Genomic DNA, 23,566 nt, shown 5'->3' on the forward strand with positions numbered 1-23,566 from the left:
TTAATAATCAATAAATTCATTGATAAGGCAAAATCATTGGTATTTTATAAATAAATTCATAGATTATTAAAGTTTCGAAATCACTGTATAAACATATTTTGGGAATTAAAATGAACAGTGTACTATAAGGCATGAGATGGAGATACACCCTTTTCTTTATTTTTAGTTGCAATGTAATAAGTAAAAGTTAGGGTGCCAAGAGCAACTCTTAAAAAGTTACTTAATTTAAAATTTTGGACACGTGTTATTGTTTGAGAGGGTTACTTCGTCCTTTAGAACACAACATCTACATCAAAGTTGTGCTCAATTAAAATATGCCTCATCTCAGTTGAAAAACTTACGGCCTCCTTCACTTGTTTTAGCTTTTTTGAAGTTTTGATTCGATTCTCTCTCTCTACTTTAATCTTCCTCTGTGCGGTCTTTTTGCTTCTACACACAAATCTATCGAAAGATACTCTTCAATGTTTGACCGTTTCATTTGTTTCTAGGGTTTCTTATCTTGAATCCAGAGATGGGGTTTTGCTCGTAAACCGTCCAAATCAAGGGATTTGGTTATGATTTTGGTCTAAATTCATGGATTTACAGACCCTTTCATTGTTTCTTGTTGAAGAACGAGACACATAAGTAGTTTAACATATAGGAACAGTAGCAGAGATGATTGCCGAGAAGCCCAATTGGATTAGGCATGAAGGATTGCAAATTTTCTCTGTTGATATTCAACCAGGCGGGCTTAGGTTTGCAACTGGTGGAGGAGATCACAAGGTTGGATTTTTCTCATCTGGGTGTTCTTCATTTTACTTTAATTTGGTTGGGTTGTCTTGGTTTCTATCTCATCTAAACCTTTTCTTTTTGTGCTCAAATAGGTTTTATATTTTCTTCCATTTTGTCATTTTTATGTGGAATTCACAAGGTTGGATTTTCTCATCTGGCTATTCTTGATTTTACTTTAATTGAGTTGGGTTGTCGTTGTTTCTTGCTCATCAAAAGCTTTTCTTTTCGTGCTCAAATGGGTTTTATATTTTCTTCCCTTTTGTCATTTTTATGATGCTTAGCTTCTTGTAGTTTTCAAATTTGTAGCTTTACTACCCAAAGTTGAAAATGGATAGAAAGTATTTGTTTATGAGATGCTGTTTCATGGTGTTGCATTTTCTAAGTTTGAATTTTTCATCTTGTTTTGTTATTTAGCATTATGAGATGTCATTTAATGGCTATAGTGCTTGAACACTTAAGAAGAATCATTTTAACAAGACTAGCATTTGATGAAGGTGTACTATACTACAGTACCCCAGTAACATGAGATCAAGTCAAGGAGCCAGAATCAAGTGGACCCCATCAGTTTTGCTTAGAATTTATGTTAAAATTAGTATTTATCTTTGTTGTTAAGGTAATGCGGGATGCAATTCAAGCCAACAGTCACGGGTTGCAACAGAAATTTTGTCCTTATTTAGGTTTTCACTTTTTTGAGTCTAGATTTATTTATTTATTTATTTTATTATTGTTCGGATTATTTTAGATTAGTTAATTTTTAGTTTTGAGTTATGTTAGGAGTTTATTTCTAGTTTAGGTACTATTCACGTCAGTTTATTTAGGTCTTGTTTTGAGGGGACAAAACTTGTCATATTGGGTCGATTTTTGTGACATTTGAAAGGTTATTCAGTTACCTATCCAATGAGCCCAGGATAGTAGGTCTATTTTGATAGAGATAAGTTTTGAAGTAACTAGATTGTAACATGAAATTTTCTATGCTTGATTGAAATTAGTATATATAGAGTTAGTGAGTACTATAGAATTGATATAATTCTCTTATATTATTGTAGTTTCGATGAATGGAATATCAATTATTTTATTGAGGGTGATTACTTCATTTGAGTGGTGGATACCATTCACAAATGGGCATATCCTAGTTCTCTCATTTCATCGAAGCCCTACTGTGTTAGAACTAATCTTTTATATTATTATGTTCGTCTACAGATTCGGATATGGAACATGAAATGTGTGGGCAGAGACTCAGAAGAAGACCAGTCAACCCAGAGAGTGCTAGCAACCCTTCGTGATCACTTTGGTTCCGTCAACTGTGTTAGGTGGGCTAAACACGGTCGGTACATTGCATCCGGATCTGATGATATGGTAATTCTTATTCATGAACGGAAACCCGGGTCAGGCACTACTGAGTTTGGTAGCGGAGAGCCTCCAGACGTTGAGAATTGGAAAGTCGCAATAACTTTAAGGGGACACACAGCTGATGTGGTAATCAAACTGCTTTCTCTCACTTTCTTACCCACCTTTTGGTATCCATCCAACTGAGGAGTTGTTTTTTCCATGTTTGAAGTAGGTGGATCTTAATTGGTCTCCGGATGATTCAATATTGGCCAGCGGAAGTTTGGACAACACAGTTCATATTTGGAATATAAGTACTGGCATCTGCACTGCTGTATTGAGGGGTCATTCTAGCCTTGTTAAAGGGGTTGCTTGGGATCCCATTGGGTCCTTTATAGCAAGCCAATCTGACGACAAGACTGTCATTATTTGGCGAACAAGTGATTGGAGTCTTGCCCATAGAACTGAGGGGCATTGGGCAAAATCTGTATGTGTAACTCCTTGTTAAATATTTTTCTCGTTTTTTTTTTTTTGGTATATTACACTTTCACCCCTTGGTTTGGCATAATTCTATACCAACCCCCTAACATTTTGACAATTGCACTTACCTCGCCAATAGTTTTCTAATGGGCTCACTTACTCCATTCCGTCTACTTGCCATCGGTCAAATAGTTAAAAAATGGTTTTTTTACTTTTTATGCAGACCATTTTACCCTTTCCAAAATGTTGTTCTTTTTGATAAACAAAAATATCCCTGTGAAAAAATGGATTCATGCCTAAGAGAGTGAATGCTTAGACAAGAATGTTTTGATAGTTTTAAAAAAACATTTTTTATATAAAATAAAATGGAAGGGTAAAATAGTTAAATAATATCTGAACTTTAACACCATGTGTGAAAGGGGAGGGAAATGCAATTGTCAAAACGTTAGGGGATCAACATGGAATTATGCCAAACCACAGAGGGTCGAAGTGTAATTTACCCTTTTCTTCCCCCTTATTTTCTAATATGAAACTGTTCTTTTCAGCTTGGATCCACCTTTTTTAGGCGGCTTGGATGGTCACCGTGTGGCCATTTTATCACCACCACTCATGGTTTTCAGAAGCCTAGGCATTCTGCTCCTGTGTTGGAAAGAGGGGAGTGGTCTGCCACTTTTGACTTCTTAGGACACAATGCTCCTGTTATTGTTGTGAAGTTCAACCATTCGATGTTTCGAAGGAATTTCTCTAGTGGCCAGGAAGTAAAAGCTGCACCTGTTGGATGGGCTAATGGGGCCTCCAAGACTGCTGCAAAAGAATCTCAGCCATACAATGTCATTGCGATTGGAAGTCAGGATCGTACCATAACTGTATGGACGACTGCAAGTGCTCGTCCTCTCTTTGTTGCCAAACATTTCTTTACTCAAAGTGTCGTCGATCTATCCTGGTAAGGCATACGAAATCGATCACATTTTTTTCTTCTCCAAATATTATAATTCCAATTTGTGAGTTTACTTCTATAATGAGAGAAGGCAGAGTAGAAGTGGTTCGACCCCAAATGTTGGATTCCAAAAATGCCCCCACCTTAACATTTAAACTTAATATAATCAGGGTCATTTTGTTCAAAAACCAAGAAGATTGCAATCCCAAGCTTAAAATCACATTGGTTAGTTTTCAAAATTAAAAAAAATATATCCTTTTTTACTGTGTAATCTTCAAAACCACCCTTTAATTAATATTTTAAATTACAAATAAGCCCTTTAGATACATGCGCTTCTAGTAATTACTAATGTAAATTGCCTTTTTCTGCATTTTCTTAATCAGGAGTCCGGATGGATATGCACTTTTTGCCTGTTCTTTGGATGGGACGGTGGCAACATTCCATTTTGAAGTAAAAGAACTTGGCCACAGACTAACCGATGCCGAGTTGGATGAGTTAAAGAAAAGCCGTTATGGTGATGGAAGAGGACAGCAAGCAAGCTTAGCAGAAAGCCCCGCACAGTTGTTACTAGAGGCAGCATCAGCTAAGCAATCTGCAAGCAAAAAAGCATCTTCCGGAGTTCAGCAGAATCGGACACCTGGACTATCTTCCGGGGATTTGGGGGTATCGAATGTGGGTCAGTCGATTCTAAAGGTTTCTGACTCCCAAGTTGAAGATGTAAAGAAAAATGAAGGAAACAGCAATGATGGATTAAATAAAGTGGTGGCATCTACCCATATTTCTAGTCCCGTGAAGCAAAGAGAATATAGACGGCCCGATGGTAGAAAGAGAATTATCCCCGAAGCAGTTGGGGTGCCTACTAATCATGAAAATACGTCTGGTGGGCCCCCCATTGCCTCGGATAACCAAAAGAATAATGGGTTGATTCTTGTTGATGATGGCATTAGAGAAGGTTCTGTAAAGCAACCATTTGGTGGAAGCTCGAAAACAAATAATATCACAAGCAAAGTTGGTCGTTGTGGGGTTAAGGAAAGTTCAGGGGTCACCGCTAGGACGGCCATTAGTGAGAGCTTGGTTATTGAGAAGGTTCCCATCTCTACGGGTACAGATGGTAGAATCAATGTTGAACATTCGGGAATTGTAAAGGCTTTGGATTCTCGGGTTGCTTCGAGTTCTGTTCTTTCAATTAGAGTCATCGATAAGAAAGAAGGGGAAGATAGCGTGCCTGTCTGCTTGGAAGCTCGTCCTGTGGAACGGGCAGTGAACGATGTTGTTGGAGTGGGGGTTGGAAATACATTAATGACTAAAGAAACCGCAGTCACTTGCATGCGAGGGGCTCAGACTCTTTGGTCTGATAGAATGTCTGGGAAAGTAACCGTCTTGGCTGGAAATGCTAATTTCTGGGCTGTTGGGTGTGAAGATGGCTGCTTGCAGGTAATATTTAATAATCTCTTCCACCAATTGAAGTTTGGTTCTGTTGTTACAGTTTATTTTTGCACTTGACACATAAGCAGTATCTTCTATTTATGTATAACTAGAAGATGGCATATGCAAACACACGTGTATGAAGGGCTTATTTGTAATTCAAAATATTAATTAAAGGGTAGTTTTGAAGATTACATGGTAAAATGAATAATTTTGTAATTTTGAAAACTAACTAACGTGATTTTAGTCGCAGTATTTTTGGTTTTTGACTCAAATGATCCTGATTAGATTAAGTGTAAATATTAAGGTGGGGGCAATTTTGGAACCCAAATTTGGGTGTCAAACCACTTCTATTCTGCCTTTACATCTTATACCTCCCCCCCCCCCCCCCCCCAAAAAAAAAAAAATAAATAAATAAATAATAATAAAAAAAAAAAAAAAAAACAATAAAAACAATAATAAAAAAAAAAAAAAAAATCTGTTTGGTTCAGAAATCTTGGATATATAAATTAATGCTACTCTATCAAAGCAAGAAAAAAGTTTTCTAATCACTTTTAAGACCATAATCTTCTAAAACTTTTTATGAAAGCACCCTAGGCAGTAGGCATGGTTTAGTCTTCTCGGCAACCCAAGGCTATAGTGCCTCCTAAAATGTTTGTTCTGGTGTTGTATGTTAAATGGAATTTTAACAAAACAATGAATGAAATGACTACCAATTCCATTAAGAACAAAGAATGTTCAAAGTTGGAAACAAAAAAACGAAGGGAAAAATGAGATGGGAATATTTACATATGTGATAACCTTGGTTATCAAAAAAGATATGTGATAACCTTAGTTGAGATCATATAAATTACCAGTTGGGGAGAAAATAAAATTTCTTTTTTGTTCCTGAGAAGGTTTACACAAAGTGCGGAAGACGAGCCATGCCAACCATGATGATGGGGTCTGCAGCAATATTTATAGATTGTGATGAGTGCTGGAAGTTGTTACTCGTCACAAGGAAGGGATCCATATATGTATGGGATCTATTCAACAGGACCTGTCTTCTCAATGACTCACTAGCTTCTCTGATTACTTCCGGGAACAGTTCATCGGCCAAAGACTCAGGTACAGCTTTAAAATGTAATTGAATTGGATAAAAAACATCTGGGGTTGTTTTCAATCTAATTGGGTCAGTGGGTTCTGATCTATTTTGGGGTTTAGATTTATTTTGAGAGCTTCCATTGGCACCCCAATGTATACTTATTACACCCCAGTTAAAAATAAAGAAAATAAGTGAATGGTTGAGAATAAGTAAAAGTTGGGGTTCCAATAGCTTGTTTTTTTGCTAGATTTATATCTTTTGGGTTTACAATTTTATACGAGCCTAGTCATAATTGTTAACAACTACTGAAATTGTTTTCAACTAGTGTTGCAATATTGAGATAATAATTTGAGCCAAACCTTTGTAATGTTTGAAGAGTGTGTTTTAATCTTTAATTGGGGTGTGATAAATAATTTAAGAAATTGAGGTGTAATAAGTAAAAGTTGGGGTGCTAGTAGCAGCTCTCTTTTATTTTTCCTGACATCTTGGTCTTTTATTATTCCTGTTACGTTCAGGAACGATAAAAGTTATATCTGCAAGGTTCTCAAAATCGGGTTCACCTCTTGTCGTTCTGGCTACTCGTCATGCGTTCCTATTTGATGTGAGCTTGAAGTGTTGGCTAAGGATTGCGGATGATTGCTTCCCTGCATCTAATTTCGCAAGCTCATGGAATTTGGGTTCAATTCAGAGTGGTGAATTGGCTGCTTTACAGGTGGACGTCGGGAAATTCTTAGCCAGAAGGCCAAGTTGGAACAGGTGCTTATGGTTCATGTCTTAGAAATTTTCCTATATTAGAAATTTTTTATTTGATTCTTGATGTCCTTAGTGGCAATCGGATAAAATGTTATATGAGTCTGAAATTGACTTTGTGAATATTTGTGCGTATAGGGTGACTGATGATGGGGTGCAGACCCGCGCTCATTTGGAGGCCCAATTGGCATCCTCACTTGCATTAATGTCCATTAACGAATATCGTCAATGCCTCCTGTCTTACATACGATTTCTAGCAAGGTTGATGACTTCACTTTGTTATTCTCTTGAGTGTTTTTGTTGGTATTTCTTCTTCTATTTTTCTTTCAAGATTTGCACGTATACTATTTCAAATATATCCACATCGTTATATAATATGTTAATCATAACCTTGAGCTTTTTTGTCCAAATCACAAGGTTTTGCATTGGTTAGTCAAGCAGATATTTTACATGGGTCTCCTAGTATAGTTGCACCTGTAAAAATAGAGAGCTGTTATTGGCACCCCAACTTTTACTTATTACACCCCTACTAAAATCCAGAAACTAAGTTAATGGTTGAGAATAACTAAAAAGTTGGGGTATCTTCAAAAAAAAAAAAAAAAACTAAAAGTTGGGGTGCCAATTGAAGCTCTTTTTTTTGTTTTTGTGTTTGGTTTAGGGTTTTATATCAGCCTAGTTATAATTGTAAACAACTACTGAAATTGTTTCAATGAGTGTTATAATGTTTTGTAATGTATGAAGAGTGTGTTTTAATCTTTAATTGGGGTGTGATAAATAATTTAAGACAATTGGGGTGTAATAAGTAAAAGTTAGGGTGCCAATAGCAGCTCTCTAAAAATATTTAATCACCATTTTGATCATATTTTGTGAGTTCCTGCACTGTGTTTTATATGCTTTGACTTCTAGCACAATCAAAGTGAATGAACAAAGAAACTGAAAAAAAAAAGGCAGTTAAAACATATTGATCTCCTGAAATAGGCGTACTGATCTTTCTATTATCTTTTTTTCAGAGAAGCGGATGAGTCCCGTTTACGAGAAGTCTGCGAGAGCTTTCTTGGGCCGCCAACAGGGATGGCCGAGTCAACTTCTTCAGATCCCAAGAACCCATCATGGGATCCATGTGTTCTTGTGAGTCTTTCTATACATTTTCATTTTAGTTCCTGTTATCGCCTTTTACATTCCTCAAATATGGAAACCATGTTTGCATTTCTATAATCTTTATACACAAACTTACATCCTAAGATCTATAAATTTCAAAGACATGATAAAATCTCCATAATTCACTTATTGCACCCCCCCCCCCCCCTCCTTTTTATTTTAGTATTTTTGATGCTTTTGTTTGAATCTCGAGGTTTCTAGTTAACAATCTGAACAAGATCGAATCTGGGTTTTTCTTTTTTTTTTTCTATATAGGGAATGAAAAAGCACAAACTCCTTAAGGAAGATATCCTTCCAGCTATGGCATCAAATAGAAAAGTCCAGCGGTTGTTAAACGAGTTCATGGATCTCCTTTCAGAATACGAAACTAATGAAACCAATGTAGATCGAGTCGAACCCATCCCTCCAACAACAGATCAAGTCGATCCTGACCCACCTACGACAGATAAAGTGGATCCAATACAACCAGCGATGGAACAGGTGGATCAAGCTCCACAAGTGAAGGACTCTGAATCTTGAAGTTAGGTTCTATCCAACAATCAGAAACAAAGTTGCGAGCGGTATTTGCTCACCCTTTTATACTATTTATTTGAGTAATTCAACTTCCTTCTCTCCCGAAGGCTTCATTTCGGCAAATTTGTGTATGATGTAGTTCAAAGCTTTCGGCACACTACTTATTTCTGGTTTTTGTATTTTTTTTTTCCTTAATCCATTTAACACCTTTCGAGCAATTCTCCAACTAAACAAGAATGTTAAATTCTCTACTATAAATAGGAACAATAATAACAAGTTCACAAGCATATTTCAGAAACACTGAAACAAAGGAATTCCACTGTTGTGGTATTACCAAGATAGTCTAGAAATTGAAGTCCTAAGTGATTGATTTTGGATTGAAAAGCCAAGACTTCATGGTTCTTATTGATCTGATTTATTGAAACTCCATCCAGTAAAATTGTTTTTTTATTTTTTATTTTTATTTTTGTGTATTTGTAAATGGTTGGTTACTCCTTTGATTTGGATCTAAAAAGAATCTAATAATATTGAGGATCCCCTATAAATGAAGAAAGAAGTGGAGGGATCTTGGCTTTTTTCCTTAAAACTTTGATAAGTATTTTTCATATATATATAAATCTCTGATCAACTATATAATAAGAGCCATTTTGTATTACATCCAAGGGATTCCTTCGAGATTAGTATCAAGGAAAATCATATATAGGTTTGGGTTTATGGTTTGTCGAATCAAATCTATGTTGCTGGTTTGCTCAATGCTGTTTTGTAATTTGGTCGAGGGAGTTAAAACCACATGTCATGTCTTCGACCATTGTAACTGCTTACTCCTTACAATGTAATCTAAAACAAAGTTCGGGGCTGATAATTGTTCGATGGGACCTCAAATAGATTAATTCAAGAAAAAATTTACGATCTTTTTGAAAAACTAGGTGATGAATTTTATGACTATGATTGCAATGTGGTAGAATTGAATGGCACATGATCAATAAGCCAAACATTTATTTCAATGCAAAATCAAAGAATTAAGGCACACAACCAACCCAAAATTCCAAGGAAACGTACATTTCTGTTCCAAAATGCTACCTTTTCTGATTCTCCTTTGAGGTTCCAAACAAAGAGAGATATATATGACTTCGTTAATATTTATTCAAGAATTAATAAAGTTACCTTCTCAAGAAGATTTCTTCACGTATAAGTGTGACTGTATTTTACATTTATGTACACTTTTAACATCCAAACCTCAAACAAATCTCAAGTGATGATTGAGCTCTGAACTTCACATGCAGCAACCCAATAAAAATTTCGTAATTAGCTCATGGCACTTTACGTGCCTTGGGAGAGCCTTTTGAATTATCGATCTGCCAAGACAAATGAACAATAATGCATCAATAATTAAATAAAGCACTCAAGTATATGTGTTTATGTGACAAGTTACACTTGCTCCACAGACCTGAGAACAAAATCACACCCATGGTTTTAAATCTTGTCCGATACGTGTGACATCCACCAACGGGACGGATAGACAAGTCAAACATATCAGGCGAGATTTAAAACCACGGTTCATTTTTTTCATTGTTGAATGAGACAACTCAAATGTATCGGAAAACTCGTCCGAGATGACTTGGTTTCAGTCATGGACTAGATGAGACGTCAAAATGAATTTTGAAACCATGACCACACCTTCACTCTTAACCCATCACAAATAAAAATAAAAAGGGTAAGTCTATGTATGGTAATGCACCCAAGGTTTAAAATCTTGTTTCGAGTCAATGTTTCAGTTAGGAACAAATCCGAAACAGTCTTGACCAAAAAATCTGAGGCCATCCAAAACATTAAATGTTTCGGGGTTATATTATTACCATAAGTTGTTTGAAATGTATAAACTTGAAAATTAAAAAAATAATGTAACTTACAATACCTACTTTCTCAAATAAATACAAGTAGGCAACACAAGAAGGCTGGACCGCAAGAGCATAAGAAGGGTGGGGACAACAACTCATATGCAAAGGGGACCCATAATATATATATAGTACTTCTTTTGTAGAGAAACCAGAAATATTCATTCCAATCACACACAATGCTTACCTCAGAGACTACTTCATGGATCTTTCTCTTGCCGAGAATCTGATTACTGGATTCACCAGCATTCATACTAGTCGTAGTGTTGTGTGGGCTTGATTGTACAAGACTAGGTTGTGCTGCCACAAGTGTGGGAGATTTCTGCTTCTCTGATTCCGAAGCTTGTGTAATCTGTTGTTGATGTGGGACAAATTGTTGGACCCCTGGTGCATAGCCACTGGTATATGGTGTTGATGAGGATGGTGTGATTTCTGTTGCCCATGTGAAGGGGTTGGCATCCATGGCTGTGTACGAGGTTGAAATAAATAAAATGCACGGATTGTTAAAATTATAGATATCATAATTCAAATATGTTACAATCCTTAGATTAAGACTTAATCTTTGCACTCCGTTAACGTCTGGGGGGGGGGGGGGGGCTCATCATAGTATGAGATATGAAAGGGGTCCGCTGTAGTAGGCCACCGTGATTAGTCTGGAAAGGGGCCAAGTGAGGGGGCTTGTTACGATCCCTAGGTTAGGACTTAAACAGAACGGGGGTCAAGAACCATTAGAGGCTACAACTCCTAGTTGTAAGAAGAATACACAAATACCAGATATGTATATATATATATATTATACAATTTGTGCAACACTTACAGTTAAATTACAATAATCTCTACTTTGATCCATTTCTTAGATACAAAAAGAACAGTATATCAAAGAAAAGCCATAAAGCCATTTTCATATATAAGGGAAACTCTTGGGGTCGCAGAGCCAAAAAGATACCAAAAGAGAAGTTGTAAATATCAATAATAGAATAGCTTACAACTGACTTGGTTGGGTAGCTAGAGACTGATTATTGGGTCTAAGAATCGCCCTCTGTTGCATCTGAGAACCTGAACCAAACAACTTCTGAGAACCCGAACCAAGCGAACCAAACAACCTAATAGTCGGAACTCCTCGAATGGGTTGTTTCCCCTGATAATAACCATTAGGGAAACGTGATTTTAAGAACAATGCACAAAATCTAATTCCACAAAAATCACATACTTGAGAGTATATATATAACACTTACAGTTAAATTACAAATAATCTCTACTTTGATCCATTTCTTAGATACAAAAGAACAGTATCTCAAAGAAAAGCCGTAAAGCCGTTTTCATATTAATGAAAAATCATGGTGTTGAAGAGCCAAAATGAATTAAAAAAGATATCCAAAATAAATGTATAGTAAATGAATTAAATGCATAGCTTACAACTGACTTGGGTAACTAGAGACTGATTATTGGGTCTAAGAATCGCCCGTTGTTGCATCTGAGAACCCGAACCAAGCGAACTAAACAACCCAATAGTCGGATCTCCTCGAATGGGCTGTTTCGCCTAATAATAACCATTAAAGAAACCATCAGAGGCTACAACTCATGATTTTAAGAACAATGCACAAAATCTAATTCCACAAATGCCACATACATACATACATAATTTGTGCTACACTTGCAATTAAATTACAAACAATCTCTACTTTGATACATTTCATATTGGATGGAAATTCTTTGGGTTAAAGAATTAAAACTGATTATTGAGATTACAACTGACTTGGCTCACTAGAGAATGATTATTGGGTCTAAGAACCGCCCTTTGTTGCATCTGAGAACCCGAACTAAGCGAATGAAAAAACACAGTAGTCGGAAATCCTTGAATGGGTTGTTTCTCCTGAAAATAACCAATCAAGAAAACCAAAATTTTCAAAGAAGCCCACAAATTTACACAATTACACTACCCCAAATTAAATTTCCTATATAAAAAAAAAAAATGCCCAAGAAACAGAAATCCCACCTGGGTACTCGGATTAGGAATTAATGCAGACACATTGGTCGAATTTCGATCCAACCCATCATAATTCTTAAAAGACAACAACCCGAAATAAGAAGACGAGGTGGGATGCATTGGCTGTGTTGCTCTGTGTGCTGGGAACCCAATTGAGATTCCACCACTCTGCATGGGAGATGAAGAGAATTGAGCTTGGTTGGGATGAAGCCCAATCTGGAAGAGTTGGTGTTGATGTTTCTGGAGTGCAGTTGAGGGCTGTGGGTTTGGGTCAGGGTCTGGGATCGGGTTAGGGTTTAGTTTTGAGGTTACTGAAGATGTTGAAGATGAAGGAGAAGGCGGTGGTGTGGACATGGAAGAAGATGATGTTGAAGATGAAGGAGAAGACGGTGGTGTGGACATGGAAGAAGATGATGTTGAAGATGAAAGAGAAGACGGTGAAGAAGATGATGTTGAAGCCATGGAAATTGGAGGGAATTTTTTATTATTTAAATATTTCTTTTCTTGGTTTGAAATAAAGTATTAATTTTTCTGTTCTGGGTATTTGGGAGTTTATGTTATATAAAGAGGGCTGGGCATCTAATGGGCTACAAAGAGAAAAAAAAAAAAAAAGGACCTTGTTTAAGGCCCATATAAGAGTTACTAGGATGCTAATGGGTACCCATTTAACCGAAATCGAACTAGAATAGGAACCAAAAACCCCAATTCTGATTCCTTTTTATTGGAATCAATTAAAGTCGGGTCTACCATGAAACAAGAACCATTAGGTTCTATCCAATGGGTACCCGGAAATGATTTATGATGTCATTTCTTTTTTATATTATAGATGATTTAATGTATTTTTTACTTTAAAATAAATGCATGTTCTATAAAATTATTCAATTTTTCATTAAAAAAATGGATTAGAGCCTAAAATGAACCATCTCTTCTAAAATTTATCACTTTTAATAAGATAATTTTTTTTTTTTTTATAAAAACCATTAACTTATATATTTAGTATAACTAAGTTAATATTTTTTGTTGACAAAATGCTAATTTTTTTATATAATGATTTAAAATATTTTTTTTTTCTCATTGGATTCTTGAGAGTTGGAATTGATGGGTACCCATGTTTTTTAGTGGTTGCGACTCCATTTATTTTGTAATCAGACCCAGAATCGACAAGAACTGGAACTGATATAAATATAATGGTTATGATTCTAAGTTCCCTAGCAAACAAACCAGAATCGACCCATTGACACTCGTAAATTGTACAATATATTATGGACAAAGCGAAGGTATTGTTTGGTGTTGTCTTTTGGAGTTACGGTGGGTAAAAGAGGAAAAAAAATAAAATAGAAGTTTATTAGTGCATAAGTGGAGAAGAGGAAAAAATAATAAAGTTGTAAGTATTATTGAAAAGAGTTGCGCCGGAGTGACCTCAAGATTGTATCTCCTATCACACATTTTGACATGAAATTGTGTAGGAACCATAAATGCTTTTGACTCACATCTATGGTTCCTACACACTTTCACATCAAGTTGTGCGATGTGATAGATTATCTTTTCATTCTACCCTTTTTCAATAAAATAATGTTGAAAGAAAAATAGTAATTAAGTTGATATTTGTGTAAATTATATGTTAAATTTTTTAAAGGAAAAAATATTTTAAAATGATTTGAAATATTTTTTTTTTTCTAATTTTTTTTCAATTCAAAACTTGGAATCAGAATTTGAATTGACAAAAATTAGAAACAAAAACATAAAATGGTTTCGATTAAAAAAATATCTTAGGAACCAAACTAAGACCGACCCATTCACATTTTTCTTATCCTTTGAGATGTGGGTTTCGAACAAGTGGGTCTATGTGTGCATGTGTTCTTTTTCACTTTTAGAATCCAATGAGCACACTTGTATTCTTCTCTTTTCCCTTTTTATGTGAATGATTATTGTGATTATTCACCCATATCTCAAGGTAATATATGGTAAGAAAAAAAAAGGGAAAATTACTTAAAAGACCTCAATGGAGGGATTTTTTTTTCTTCCAAACAGTCTCCAAGTTTTGGGCGGTTTCTGAATAATTCATTAGTAGCATTTTTTTTCTTAATGGTCCCTTGTTATTGGCGAGCTCACCACTTTTTTATTTATTGTCGAAGTCAATAGTTTTTTTATTGTCGAACTCAACATTTTTATTGTTGAAGTCACAACTTTTTATTGTCAAGCTCACCAATTTTTATTGTTGAATTTGATAATTAAAAAAAAAAAAAATGTCGAACTCGACAATAAAAAGTGATGAACTTGATGTTTTCCATACATTTTCCTTTTTCAACTTTTTCCGACTAAAATACATGGAAAAATTGACTAAAAACTTGAGATAACGATTTGTCTAAATGATTTCAAACCAAAAGATCCATTTTTCATCGATTTTCATACAAAAACGAAGAATCTTTTTTTGAAAAATCCTAGTTTTTTACATACGTCTTCAAAAAGTTTGAAAATGATTTTTTATTCATTTTTAAATCTTTTCCAAAGGAATGGAGTCTCCGAAACTCAATTGGGATGTCGAAAATCCAAGTTTTTTTTAACGAAAACGATGAAATTGAATGGTTAAGGTATTCAATCTTGAGAAATGTGGTTGTAGAAGATAAAATCGATAACTCATCGAGACCTTACACATGTCTCATTGAGAACATGAATTAGAAAATAGATTGGATTTCGAAGACTAAGTGATACATAGGATGAGCCAATAATCCAACTCTGGTTATCAGAAAAGCAGGGCATGGATCGAAGTCTGCCATTACTAGCAGAACAAATTGAATATGAGTTTCTGTACAATTCTTTACCTCACCCACTAAGATTTGAAATTCTAGGAAGAATCTTCTTGAAATACATTAAGGAAGGTTTCATTTACAAAGGAAGATCTCCATGATCATGGGATCTTACAAGATCAAATCTCGAATAAAAGGAAAACCCTAATCTTGAGGGTGGGATATATAATAGAGGTAGGATTGAGGGGTAGGGGATCTTTTTTTTTTTTTTTTTTGAATCTCTAGAGATTAAGAAACAAAGATGAACAATATCTTTTCGGAGAATCATTGACAAGTATCACACCGGTGCTAGTAAGAACAAAGAGCATCATTGAAACATGAGCAAAGTAGATCGAGTTAAGCTCGAATCAATATCTATAATGGTGAATGGGGTTTAGGGATTGATTAGAAAAAGAAAATTTTACTCAATGAACTATTAAGAAAAACCCTAAAATTTAGGGACTAATTAGAAATGAATCCCTCCGCTAAGGTCTTTTCAAGTGATTTTTCCAAAAAAATATCAAAGTTGTTTTTATCCCACACAAGTCGACACAACCACCTTCGTCTATTTTATTCCTTTCTTAATCATAGCCTCCACCCAAATCCAAATAGTATAGTTTTTGAAGTTTTTTACTTCAATTGTCCACATTATATTATTAGAGAAATTCTATTGCCACACCAACTTTTATTTAAAACACTTCATGTTAATTTTGTTGTTCTGACATCGTGGTCGAAATGAAATTTTTTTAAGAAAGCAAGGGCATTTAGAGAATAGAACTTTATTAAGAGAAATTATGGTCGAAATGAAAATATTTTTAGAAAGTAAGGGCATTTGAAGAGTAGAACTTTAATGAGGGAGAATGAGAAAGAGATGCTTATCTGGAATCTTCGGAAAATCAGGAATAATATAAAAAGTCGATGTCTCGTTTCTATAAATAGGAACAGTGTCTACGTGGCACAATTTGATTAGGAAATAAATACCTTGGGCTACGTAACCGGCTTGTTTAGGAGCAAAGTGTTGTAAACACCAAGTAAAGTGTGCCACGTGGATATCAAGTCTAATATATAAAAAAATAAAAATAAAACCGCGTTCTATTTGGTGGGGAGGGATTCCATGGTTTTGCTTGGAGGAGAAGACAAGAAGATTGGGACTTGAGAGGTTCAAACTTCAACCCCCTTTACCTTTCCCTTCTCATCTCTTTTTAAATCGCTCTCTCTCTCTCTTGGACTCTCGTTCGTATTTTTTTTTTTTTTCGAAGCTTTTATTTATTTATTTATTTTTATAAAATATCTAGAAAAATTATATACAGAGAAGAGAGAGAGAGAGGAGGAAAGGATTTTCTCCTTCAAACTTGGCGTGTTCATCGCTTCATCTATAACGAATTAGGGAGAAATTCAAAGCTTGTGAAAGGTTCGATCTTTCTCTGTTTCTTGATTCTTGATTTGAATATTTAGATCTCGTTTGGTTGATGTTTGAGCGATCTAAATCGTTTTTTTTTTTTTGTTGTCTTCTAGATTTTCGCCTTTTGATTCTTCGATGTTTGAGCGATCTAAAACTAAATTCTTGATTTTTGTGTGTGTTTTTATTCGATTAATTCGGTGTCCGATCTTGTATTATATGTAAGAGATAGAAAGAAAAAAGGAAAATCAAATTTTCAGGGTTTGTAGATTTATTCGGTCCAATTTTATTGACCGATCTGACTATTAAAGGCTTTCTTGAATCTCTTTGTGTCTTTTGCTATTTATGTCTATAGATTTTTATCTGATTCCCGTTTTATTTAGACAAATAGGAAGAATCAATCATCCAGGCTTTGTAGGCTAATTTGCTATAATTTTATTCACCGATTTGGCCATTAAAGTCTTCTTGGAATCATCCTTGGAGGAGTTCTTGGATCTTTTTTTTTTTTCCTCTCTTTCTATTTATGCTTCTGTTGATTTTTATGATTTTTTTAAAGAAAATTTTCTAATTTAAAAACAAAAAAAATCTGTTTTTGCAGATTGTGATTCTGGTTAGAAAATCGTTTCTTTAAGGATCAATTTCGAAAAAGAATTGAAGATCAGATTTGTGAACAAATGGCGGAAGAACAAAGATGCGAAGCTCCTGAAGGCCATCATCTCTGCGCCAACAATTGCGGATTCTTTGGGAGTCCTGCAACCCTAAATCTCTGCTCCAAATGTTACAGAGATCTCTGTCTCAAAGAAGAACAAGCTTCATCCGCCAAATACGCAGTCGAGAAATCTCTCGCAAGTTCTTCTTCTTCATCTCTCTCTCCTCCCTCTGTAACTCTCCTGGATCCACCGATGATTTCCGGTTACCGGTCCCTCTTGTTGCCAACGCATCACCATCGGAGATACCACCTCCGGCACCTTCGTCACAGCCGAACCGGTGCTCTACTTGCAAAAAACGTGTCGGACTTACTGGATTCCGGTGCCGGTGTGGTACTACTTTCTGTTCGACTCACCGGTATCCGGAACAGCACGGATGCACGTTCGATTTCAAGGCGGTTGGTAGGGACGCTATTGCTAAGGCCAACCCTGTCGTTATGGCTGAGAAGCTCGACAAGATCTGATCTGAATCTGACACACTATGGTTGGGTTACAGTATATGTATCTGACATTCTGATCGGACTGGCGGTGAAACATCATCGCCACCGGTTAGTGATGATGGTCTTTGGCTTATTTGATGATGTGGTTGATGAACTTTTTTATTTTTTATTTTTATTTCTGAGTATTTCATGTGGTGGTTTGTGGAAACTTTTGCTTGGAGTGAAGAAATTTCATCTTGTTTCCATTAAAATATAATTACGATTCTGCATTTATTTTGGTGAATATTTGAGATGAAAATATTTTTACCTATGGCGTTTATTCATAATGTCAACCCCAATCATGGTTTCAAAACTTGTTTTGACATCTCAACAATGGTCGATTTTAATATAATAAGGTAAATTAGAAGATGTTTAGTCATCAAATTATGTTTAATTTATATAATAAATTTTAAATTCTAAAAAATTAATTATTTTAATCAAAATCTATAAAATTTTGGAGACTTGGTCGTTTTATTGTTTCGTTTGAGATTTTTAAAATATTGTCTAAAAGTTGAGACACGGTGCATGTCTATCTCGTAACAACGATATCGAGTCAAGACAAGATTTAAAATCTTGAGCCTAATTTGAATATGGATCTAGTCAATTTATAAGTTCGATGGTGGGTTAGGGTTGGCTTAAGTTGGAACTCGTCTATTTAGGATTAGGTTAGGATTTGTGCTTAATTATAACCTATTCATGATAGCTACACATATGCCAATGGCACACATAGGCATTGTCAACAAAATTATTTGTTTCAATCTTTATATCTCACAAATAAAATATCTCGAAAAATATTTTATTATTTATCTTCTGCACCCACTTTTCAAGAATGTCCCTTTAGTTTCATAGATTATTTTTCATTTTCTTTCTCTTTTCAGTAATATCCCTCCATTTTATTATCTTACATCATTTCACGTGTCTTTCCTCGTTTACCCTCTTAATAACAAAGGATATGTAACTTCCACACGTTTATCATAGTAATCTCATGGGCAACTAATAGTATCAAATGCATCATGTAACTTGAAAGTCGATCCCTTTCAATGATTTGTGATGGGGAATGATGAACGGATAATGATATATTCACAATTTTCAATATTTAGATGTAACTTTTGATTTGTTTTGACGATTCATTGTAATAAATGACACATTGAGAATGGCATACTCATAATTTTGAAGATTTGGATGTCAATTTTAATTTGAATATCCATTTTACTATTACTAAGCATTTATTTTAGATATTTTGAAAGATGTATCTAGTAGTAAGCTCGTTGCTAAGAAAAAAAAAACATGAAGCTTAAAACTCGGTAAAGAATTGAGCTCAACACGATAGATATTCATGAAGCACTTGAAATGTTTATATAATAATGTCAAAACTAACCCTTGGATAAGCTGCACACACTTTAATAAATATTGGCTTCAATATCTAAATTTGATTGGTTTATACGTATTTCTTGACACAAAACGTTTGATGCCATCTTATGCAATATTTTTGGTCTATATTTCGTATAGAGAAATTAATTTTAGATACTTTTGCGTGGGTTTAATATTTTTTTATCAACTCTTAGTATTTATTCATTTCCTTGAGATGAATGATATTATTGTGTTCATTACAATGCACCCCAACGATTAAGTCAATAAAAAATAATCAAAATATCTCTAAATTAATAATCAAAATGACTCTAAATTTCAACTTCTAAGTGTCCTTAATTTCTTGAACACTTTTGTTTGTCAAGATCTAATAACCCAAGGTTGGTCAAAGACTAATCTCATCAAGGTACAAATCAATACAAGTCTAACAACAATCTTATCGAGTTGGGATCTGATCCAATCCTTACGAATCACTTGAAAGTTCATAGGGATAGACTAAAATGAGGGCATTTGAAGGTTGAAGTGATGAATAGGGTAGAGTAAAAAAGGCCAAGGTATTTAATCATTTTTCATCAGTTTATTAATAAAGACATTTAAAATTTTAGGGGATATCTTAATATATCAACATGTGGAGGGGGTGTGAAGAAATTAAGTCAAAATAAAATAATTTGCTTGGGCAACACTGGTCCAACCCGATCCATTAACAGCCTTGGTTTCTTTTTGTGTCTTTTCTCTCGGCCTTTGAAAACAACCAACAAAAAGTGGTTTGTACACAATGGAATCATGAGCTGTTTTGTTGACAACGAAATGTCCTTTGGACGGCATCTTATCATCAAAATTATTAGTACTTTAATATCAAATAACTGGTGATTTAGACATACCCCCCTTATGTTTATGTAAATATTTGAGATACCCCAATGTTGCCAACTTAATTATATGCCCCTTGACTTCAGCTTTCTTTCGTATACTAATGCAAAATAACCTAAATGCCCTCGTCTTTTAAGGCGTAAAATTAGTTGGATTTTATCTGAAATCTAAGATATCTGAATAGGAATTTAGCCTGTTTGGTTCCTTCAAGTATATCAAAATTAAAAAATGAGTTGGATATGAGTTGATGTCTCTTGACCTAAGTTGGATCTAGATTGAATACAAATCCATCCCTATGTTAGTCTAAATCTGAATGATGCATTACTTTGTAAATTATATTTTTTAATGTATCTTTCTTCAATCAATAAGTGTTAGGCATATTAACTAAGGTCTTGTTCAAAAAAGTAAGAGATTTTAAGTTTACGTCATCTTTTGATTATATTTTAGTTATTTTCCTTAAAATAACTTGGAATAGTTTGAATTATTCGATCGAGATCAATTAATTCGATTGTGTCGGATACGAGTTTAGTGAAAGCAAAAAAAATCGAATATGATTTTTATTAGTAGGATTCGATTTGAATTCAAATAAAATATTCAGATATGGATAGCTCATATCCAATCCAAACCTGACCCATTTGAAGCCCTATATTTTCTGACAAAAAAAAAATTCCTTTAAAAATGAATTATTTTCAAGGACTTCATCTTCTATAGTAAATTTATTTTAATCTTCTCAATCTTATCTTAGACCTATCATTTTCAACCTTGCCTTATCCCGTCATAGAAAATCTTTCATTTTTTCTATTCAAAATTCAATTATTTATTACTTTATCTAGATGTTTGAAGGAATCATTTTTGGGTTTGAGTTTGACAATGAGGGGTATTAATGTCATTTTCTATTAGTCTATCAGAAAAGACTGAATTCAAATTTCGATGGGGCGCATTGTCATCAGTTTGAAAACATAGGGGCCTATCTCAAATATCCAAAAGGTCAATTAATGAATATTTTAGTACTAAATAACTAATTTAACCGGCGAAGACTCCTCGTTTACTCCACCACCGACTTCCCGTCAATTAAAGAAAATTAAATCGAACATTGTATTTCACTTCAATCGGACAGTCCAACATAGGTGTAGCACTATAATATATTGCCTCGTTAAGCACAATAGCCATTTGTGTTTATTTGCAGAAGGTTTGCTCGTCCGTGCCTTTGCGCTTTCTGTAAAAAAAATCAAACAATCTCCAAGAGTTTTTGCAGATTTTTAGGGATTTAGGTTTAACTGCTTGAAGGTTTCGAAGCGAAATCTTCTTCGATTGCTGCTTGGATCGTGTTGGATTTCTCTCCACAATCTTCCGTAATCGTTCTGTTTCTCTTACTTGAGCTGGAGTTTTCAATCTCTGATTCTCTTTTGCGTTTTTTAATCGTGAAATAATGGAGAAATCTTCACTTTCTGATATATTTTCTGTTCTTCATGTTGAGATTCTTATGTTTCTGTAGGCATTTGTCGATTATCTGATTTGATTTCGTGGTTCTTTGACTTCGTTATCTGCAATTTGATTTGAGTTCTAAAGAAATGGCGAGATTTCCTCATCAAGATCTGTGGTTTATTCTTCGATTTGGAGTTATTTTAGTTTGTTCTAGGATCTACGTCTGTTAGTAAACGAAGTTTAGATTTTTAGTTCCTCTTTTTTCTTTTCTGATGCGAGCATTTGTTAAAAATGGTGAAGTTTCCAATTCGAGACAACTGGTTAAGATCTGTTGTTTTTTCTTACCAAATTTAGAAAATTTATTTGATCGATCTGGAGATTCATCGATGAAAAGGTCTCTTCGTCTGTTGTTCTTTCTGGTTCTCCTGATTGCGACCGCCACCACACTGAGCTGCCGAATTGCGATTCGTGGGAGTTTCGTTTCTCTTCGTTCAGAAGATGAATTATCAGTGCGACGAATGGTGGCACCGGTGTTCAAGTTCAACTCAACATTGCTTAAATTTGCAGAAATTGATCTTGGAGAAGTGAAAGTAAAGCAAGAGATTGAACAGTTACTCGAAGGGAATTTTGGTAAGCAGAGTAGATATCGTTCAATTTCGTCGTGGCGACGTGAGAATCACCACGATATTCGATTGAGAACCTCTACTGGAGGAATCCCCATCCATCTTCGCTCACCAAAATTCTACGGAAATTGGATAGAATTCCGTAGAATTCTTCGTGATTGGTTCAGGAACAAAAGGTTCCAACCTGAGATCATGTTGAAGTTAATTAACCTTGTGAAACGTCCTCTCGATCAACACTACGGTTTCCCTGATTCCAACCGCCCATATGGTTCTTGTGCAGTTGTTGGAAACAGTGGGATTCTGCTTAAAACGGAGTATGGAGAGTTGATTGATAGTCACGAGATTGTGATCCGTTTGAACAATGCTCGAACCAAAGGGTTTGAACAAAGTGTAGGATCGAAAACCAATATCTCGTTTGTTAACAGTAATATCTTGCACTTATGTGCTCGGAGGGAACGTTGCTTTTGCCATCCATATGGTGAAAATGTTGCAATTGTGATGTACATTTGTCAGGCAGTCCATCTAGTGGATTACTCGATTTGCAATTCTTCTCATAAGGCCCCATTGATCATAACTGATGCTCGGTTCGATGTCTTGTGTGCTCGGATAGTGAAATACTATTCCTTGAAACAGTTTGTAGAGGAGACAGGGAAGCCTCCCGAACAATGGGGTCCTACCCATGATGGAAGTATGTTTCATTATTCTTCGGGTATGCAAGCAGTGATGCTCGCATTGGGAATTTGTGATAAAGTTAGTCTCTTTGGGTTCGGGAAATCAAAACTAGCAAAGCATCATTATCATACCAATCAGAAGGCAGAGCTGCATTTGCATGATTATGAGGCAGAGTATGCTTTTTACCACGATTTGGTCGAGACACCTCAGGTAATACCGTTCCTTGTTGACAAGTTCAAGATTCCTCCAGTGGTCCTATATCATTGAATTTCTATCAAATTGAGACCTTTTAGAGTTTTGTGGATTCAATTAATTGTTCATCAAAATTCAATTTAGATTGCAATTGGGAATGCTTCAAATTGTGGACATATAACTCATCTCCTCATGTATATGAAATACTTTTTTTTTTTTTTTTTGCTTCATCAATCTAGCATTAACCTAGGCACTTTTGACATTGATTCATCATGGAACCTTAAGTTTGGGGTGTCATCAATAGCATTAACCATGGTTTTAAATCTCATCCGAGACCGAGACGAATTGTCCGAGTTGTCTCATTATCATCCATCAACGAGATGAGTTGACAAGTCGTCTCAAAGACCTGGTTTGTTCTAATTTTAAGGTTTTGTTTCTTTAAATCTCATCCGAGACGACTCGGTCTCGTTCATGGACGAGACGAGACGTCAAAACGAGTTTTAAAACGTGCTTCACCTTCTTTCCTACTTAAAAACATCTGTATCGGGCCTAGAATTGAATTCTAAATAAGAGGAACCCAAGTACTTTCAAGTTTCAACTCATTTATTAGCACCCAGCAACTTGTGGGCATCTGTTTCTCAAGATTTAATGAAAAATTTAAAACTAATCTCTTATCTTAATTAATTGTCTAGCTTACTTTCTTTTTATGATAAAATTTGTTT

General features: G+C 35.0%; 4 protein-coding genes across 5 annotated transcripts; 3 read left to right on the forward strand and 1 right to left on the reverse strand.

Annotated features, from left to right (window-relative positions):
• The first annotated feature begins 334 nt into the window (after nucleotides 1–334).
• HIRA (histone chaperone HIRA-like protein) lies at nucleotides 335–8,731 on the forward strand. Its single transcript, XM_086425453.1, has 10 exons — nucleotides 335–762; nucleotides 1,972–2,247; nucleotides 2,333–2,584; nucleotides 3,123–3,520; nucleotides 3,898–4,948; nucleotides 5,836–6,046; nucleotides 6,539–6,779; nucleotides 6,912–7,034; nucleotides 7,784–7,901; nucleotides 8,187–8,731. Exons 1-10 carry the CDS (start codon nucleotides 655–657, stop codon nucleotides 8,448–8,450), a joined length of 3,042 nt encoding a protein of 1,013 aa, XP_086281579.1. The 5' UTR covers nucleotides 335–654; the 3' UTR covers nucleotides 8,451–8,731.
• A 706-nt stretch (nucleotides 8,732–9,437) lies between these two features.
• On the reverse strand, nucleotides 9,438–12,852 carry LOC147384925 (uncharacterized). Of its 2 annotated transcripts, none has more exons than XR_015172561.1 (6): nucleotides 12,336–12,852; nucleotides 12,096–12,212; nucleotides 11,763–11,879; nucleotides 11,326–11,477; nucleotides 10,527–10,804; nucleotides 9,438–9,799 (listed from the first exon to the last, which is right to left on the reverse strand). XR_015172561.1 is itself a non-coding variant. In XM_086425454.1 (6 exons), exons 1-6 carry the CDS (start codon nucleotides 12,786–12,788, stop codon nucleotides 9,755–9,757), a joined length of 1,155 nt encoding a protein of 384 aa, XP_086281580.1. In that variant the 5' UTR covers nucleotides 12,789–12,852; the 3' UTR covers nucleotides 9,439–9,754. The 2 variants fall into 2 exon arrangements, 1 of the variants encoding a protein (XP_086281580.1); XM_086425454.1 differs by having other exon boundaries at nucleotides 9,439–9,799; nucleotides 11,333–11,477.
• Nucleotides 12,853–16,285: 3,433 nt separating this feature from the next.
• LOC147384926 (zinc finger A20 and AN1 domain-containing stress-associated protein 4-like) lies at nucleotides 16,286–17,914 on the forward strand. The gene is given in 3 exon segments (XM_086426348.1): nucleotides 16,286–16,523; nucleotides 17,110–17,432; nucleotides 17,435–17,914. Coding segments are annotated over 2 exon segments (495 nt in total). The 5' UTR covers nucleotides 16,286–16,523; nucleotides 17,110–17,185; the 3' UTR covers nucleotides 17,683–17,914.
• Nucleotides 17,915–21,053: 3,139 nt separating this feature from the next.
• On the forward strand, nucleotides 21,054–22,995 carry LOC147384927 (beta-1,6-galactosyltransferase GALT29A-like). The gene has a single exon (XM_086426629.1). The coding sequence runs from the start codon at nucleotides 21,630–21,632 to the stop codon at nucleotides 22,917–22,919; it is 1,290 nt and encodes a 429-aa protein (XP_086282755.1). The 5' UTR covers nucleotides 21,054–21,629; the 3' UTR covers nucleotides 22,920–22,995.
• Nucleotides 22,996–23,566: the final 571 nt, after the last annotated feature.

The sequence above is a fragment of the Akebia trifoliata genome, chromosome 15 (genome assembly GCF_017979445.1).
Source record: "Akebia trifoliata isolate Shusen 1 chromosome 15, ASM1797944v1, whole genome shotgun sequence".
Taxonomy (NCBI): domain Eukaryota; kingdom Viridiplantae; phylum Streptophyta; class Magnoliopsida; order Ranunculales; family Lardizabalaceae; genus Akebia; species Akebia trifoliata.

What these genes read in the sequence shown, in the direction of transcription:
- LOC147384925 (XM_086425454.1), bottom strand. Translation starts at nt 12,788, where the DNA reads ATGGCTTCAACATCATCTTCTTCACCGTCTTCTCTTTCATCTTCAACA. An exon ending in GTCTCTAGCTACCCAACCAA is followed by an intron (nt 10,805 to 11,332) that starts GTCAGTTGTAAG and finishes CCTCGTACACAG; the next exon opens with CCATGGATGCCAACCCCTTC. An exon ending in TCCATGAAGTAGTCTCTGAG is followed by an intron (nt 9,800 to 10,526) that starts GTAAGCATTGTG and finishes TTGTCTTGGCAG; the next exon opens with ATCGATAATTCAAAAGGCTC.
- LOC147384927 (XM_086426629.1), top strand. Translation starts at nt 21,630, where the DNA reads ATGCGAGCATTTGTTAAAAATGGTGAAGTTTCCAATTCGAGACAACTG.
- HIRA (XM_086425453.1), top strand. Translation starts at nt 655, where the DNA reads ATGATTGCCGAGAAGCCCAATTGGATTAGGCATGAAGGATTGCAAATT. An exon ending in AGGGGCATTGGGCAAAATCT is followed by an intron (nt 2,585 to 3,122) that starts GTATGTGTAACT and finishes TGTTCTTTTCAG; the next exon opens with CTTGGATCCACCTTTTTTAG. An exon ending in AGTGTCGTCGATCTATCCTG is followed by an intron (nt 3,521 to 3,897) that starts GTAAGGCATACG and finishes TTTCTTAATCAG; the next exon opens with GAGTCCGGATGGATATGCAC.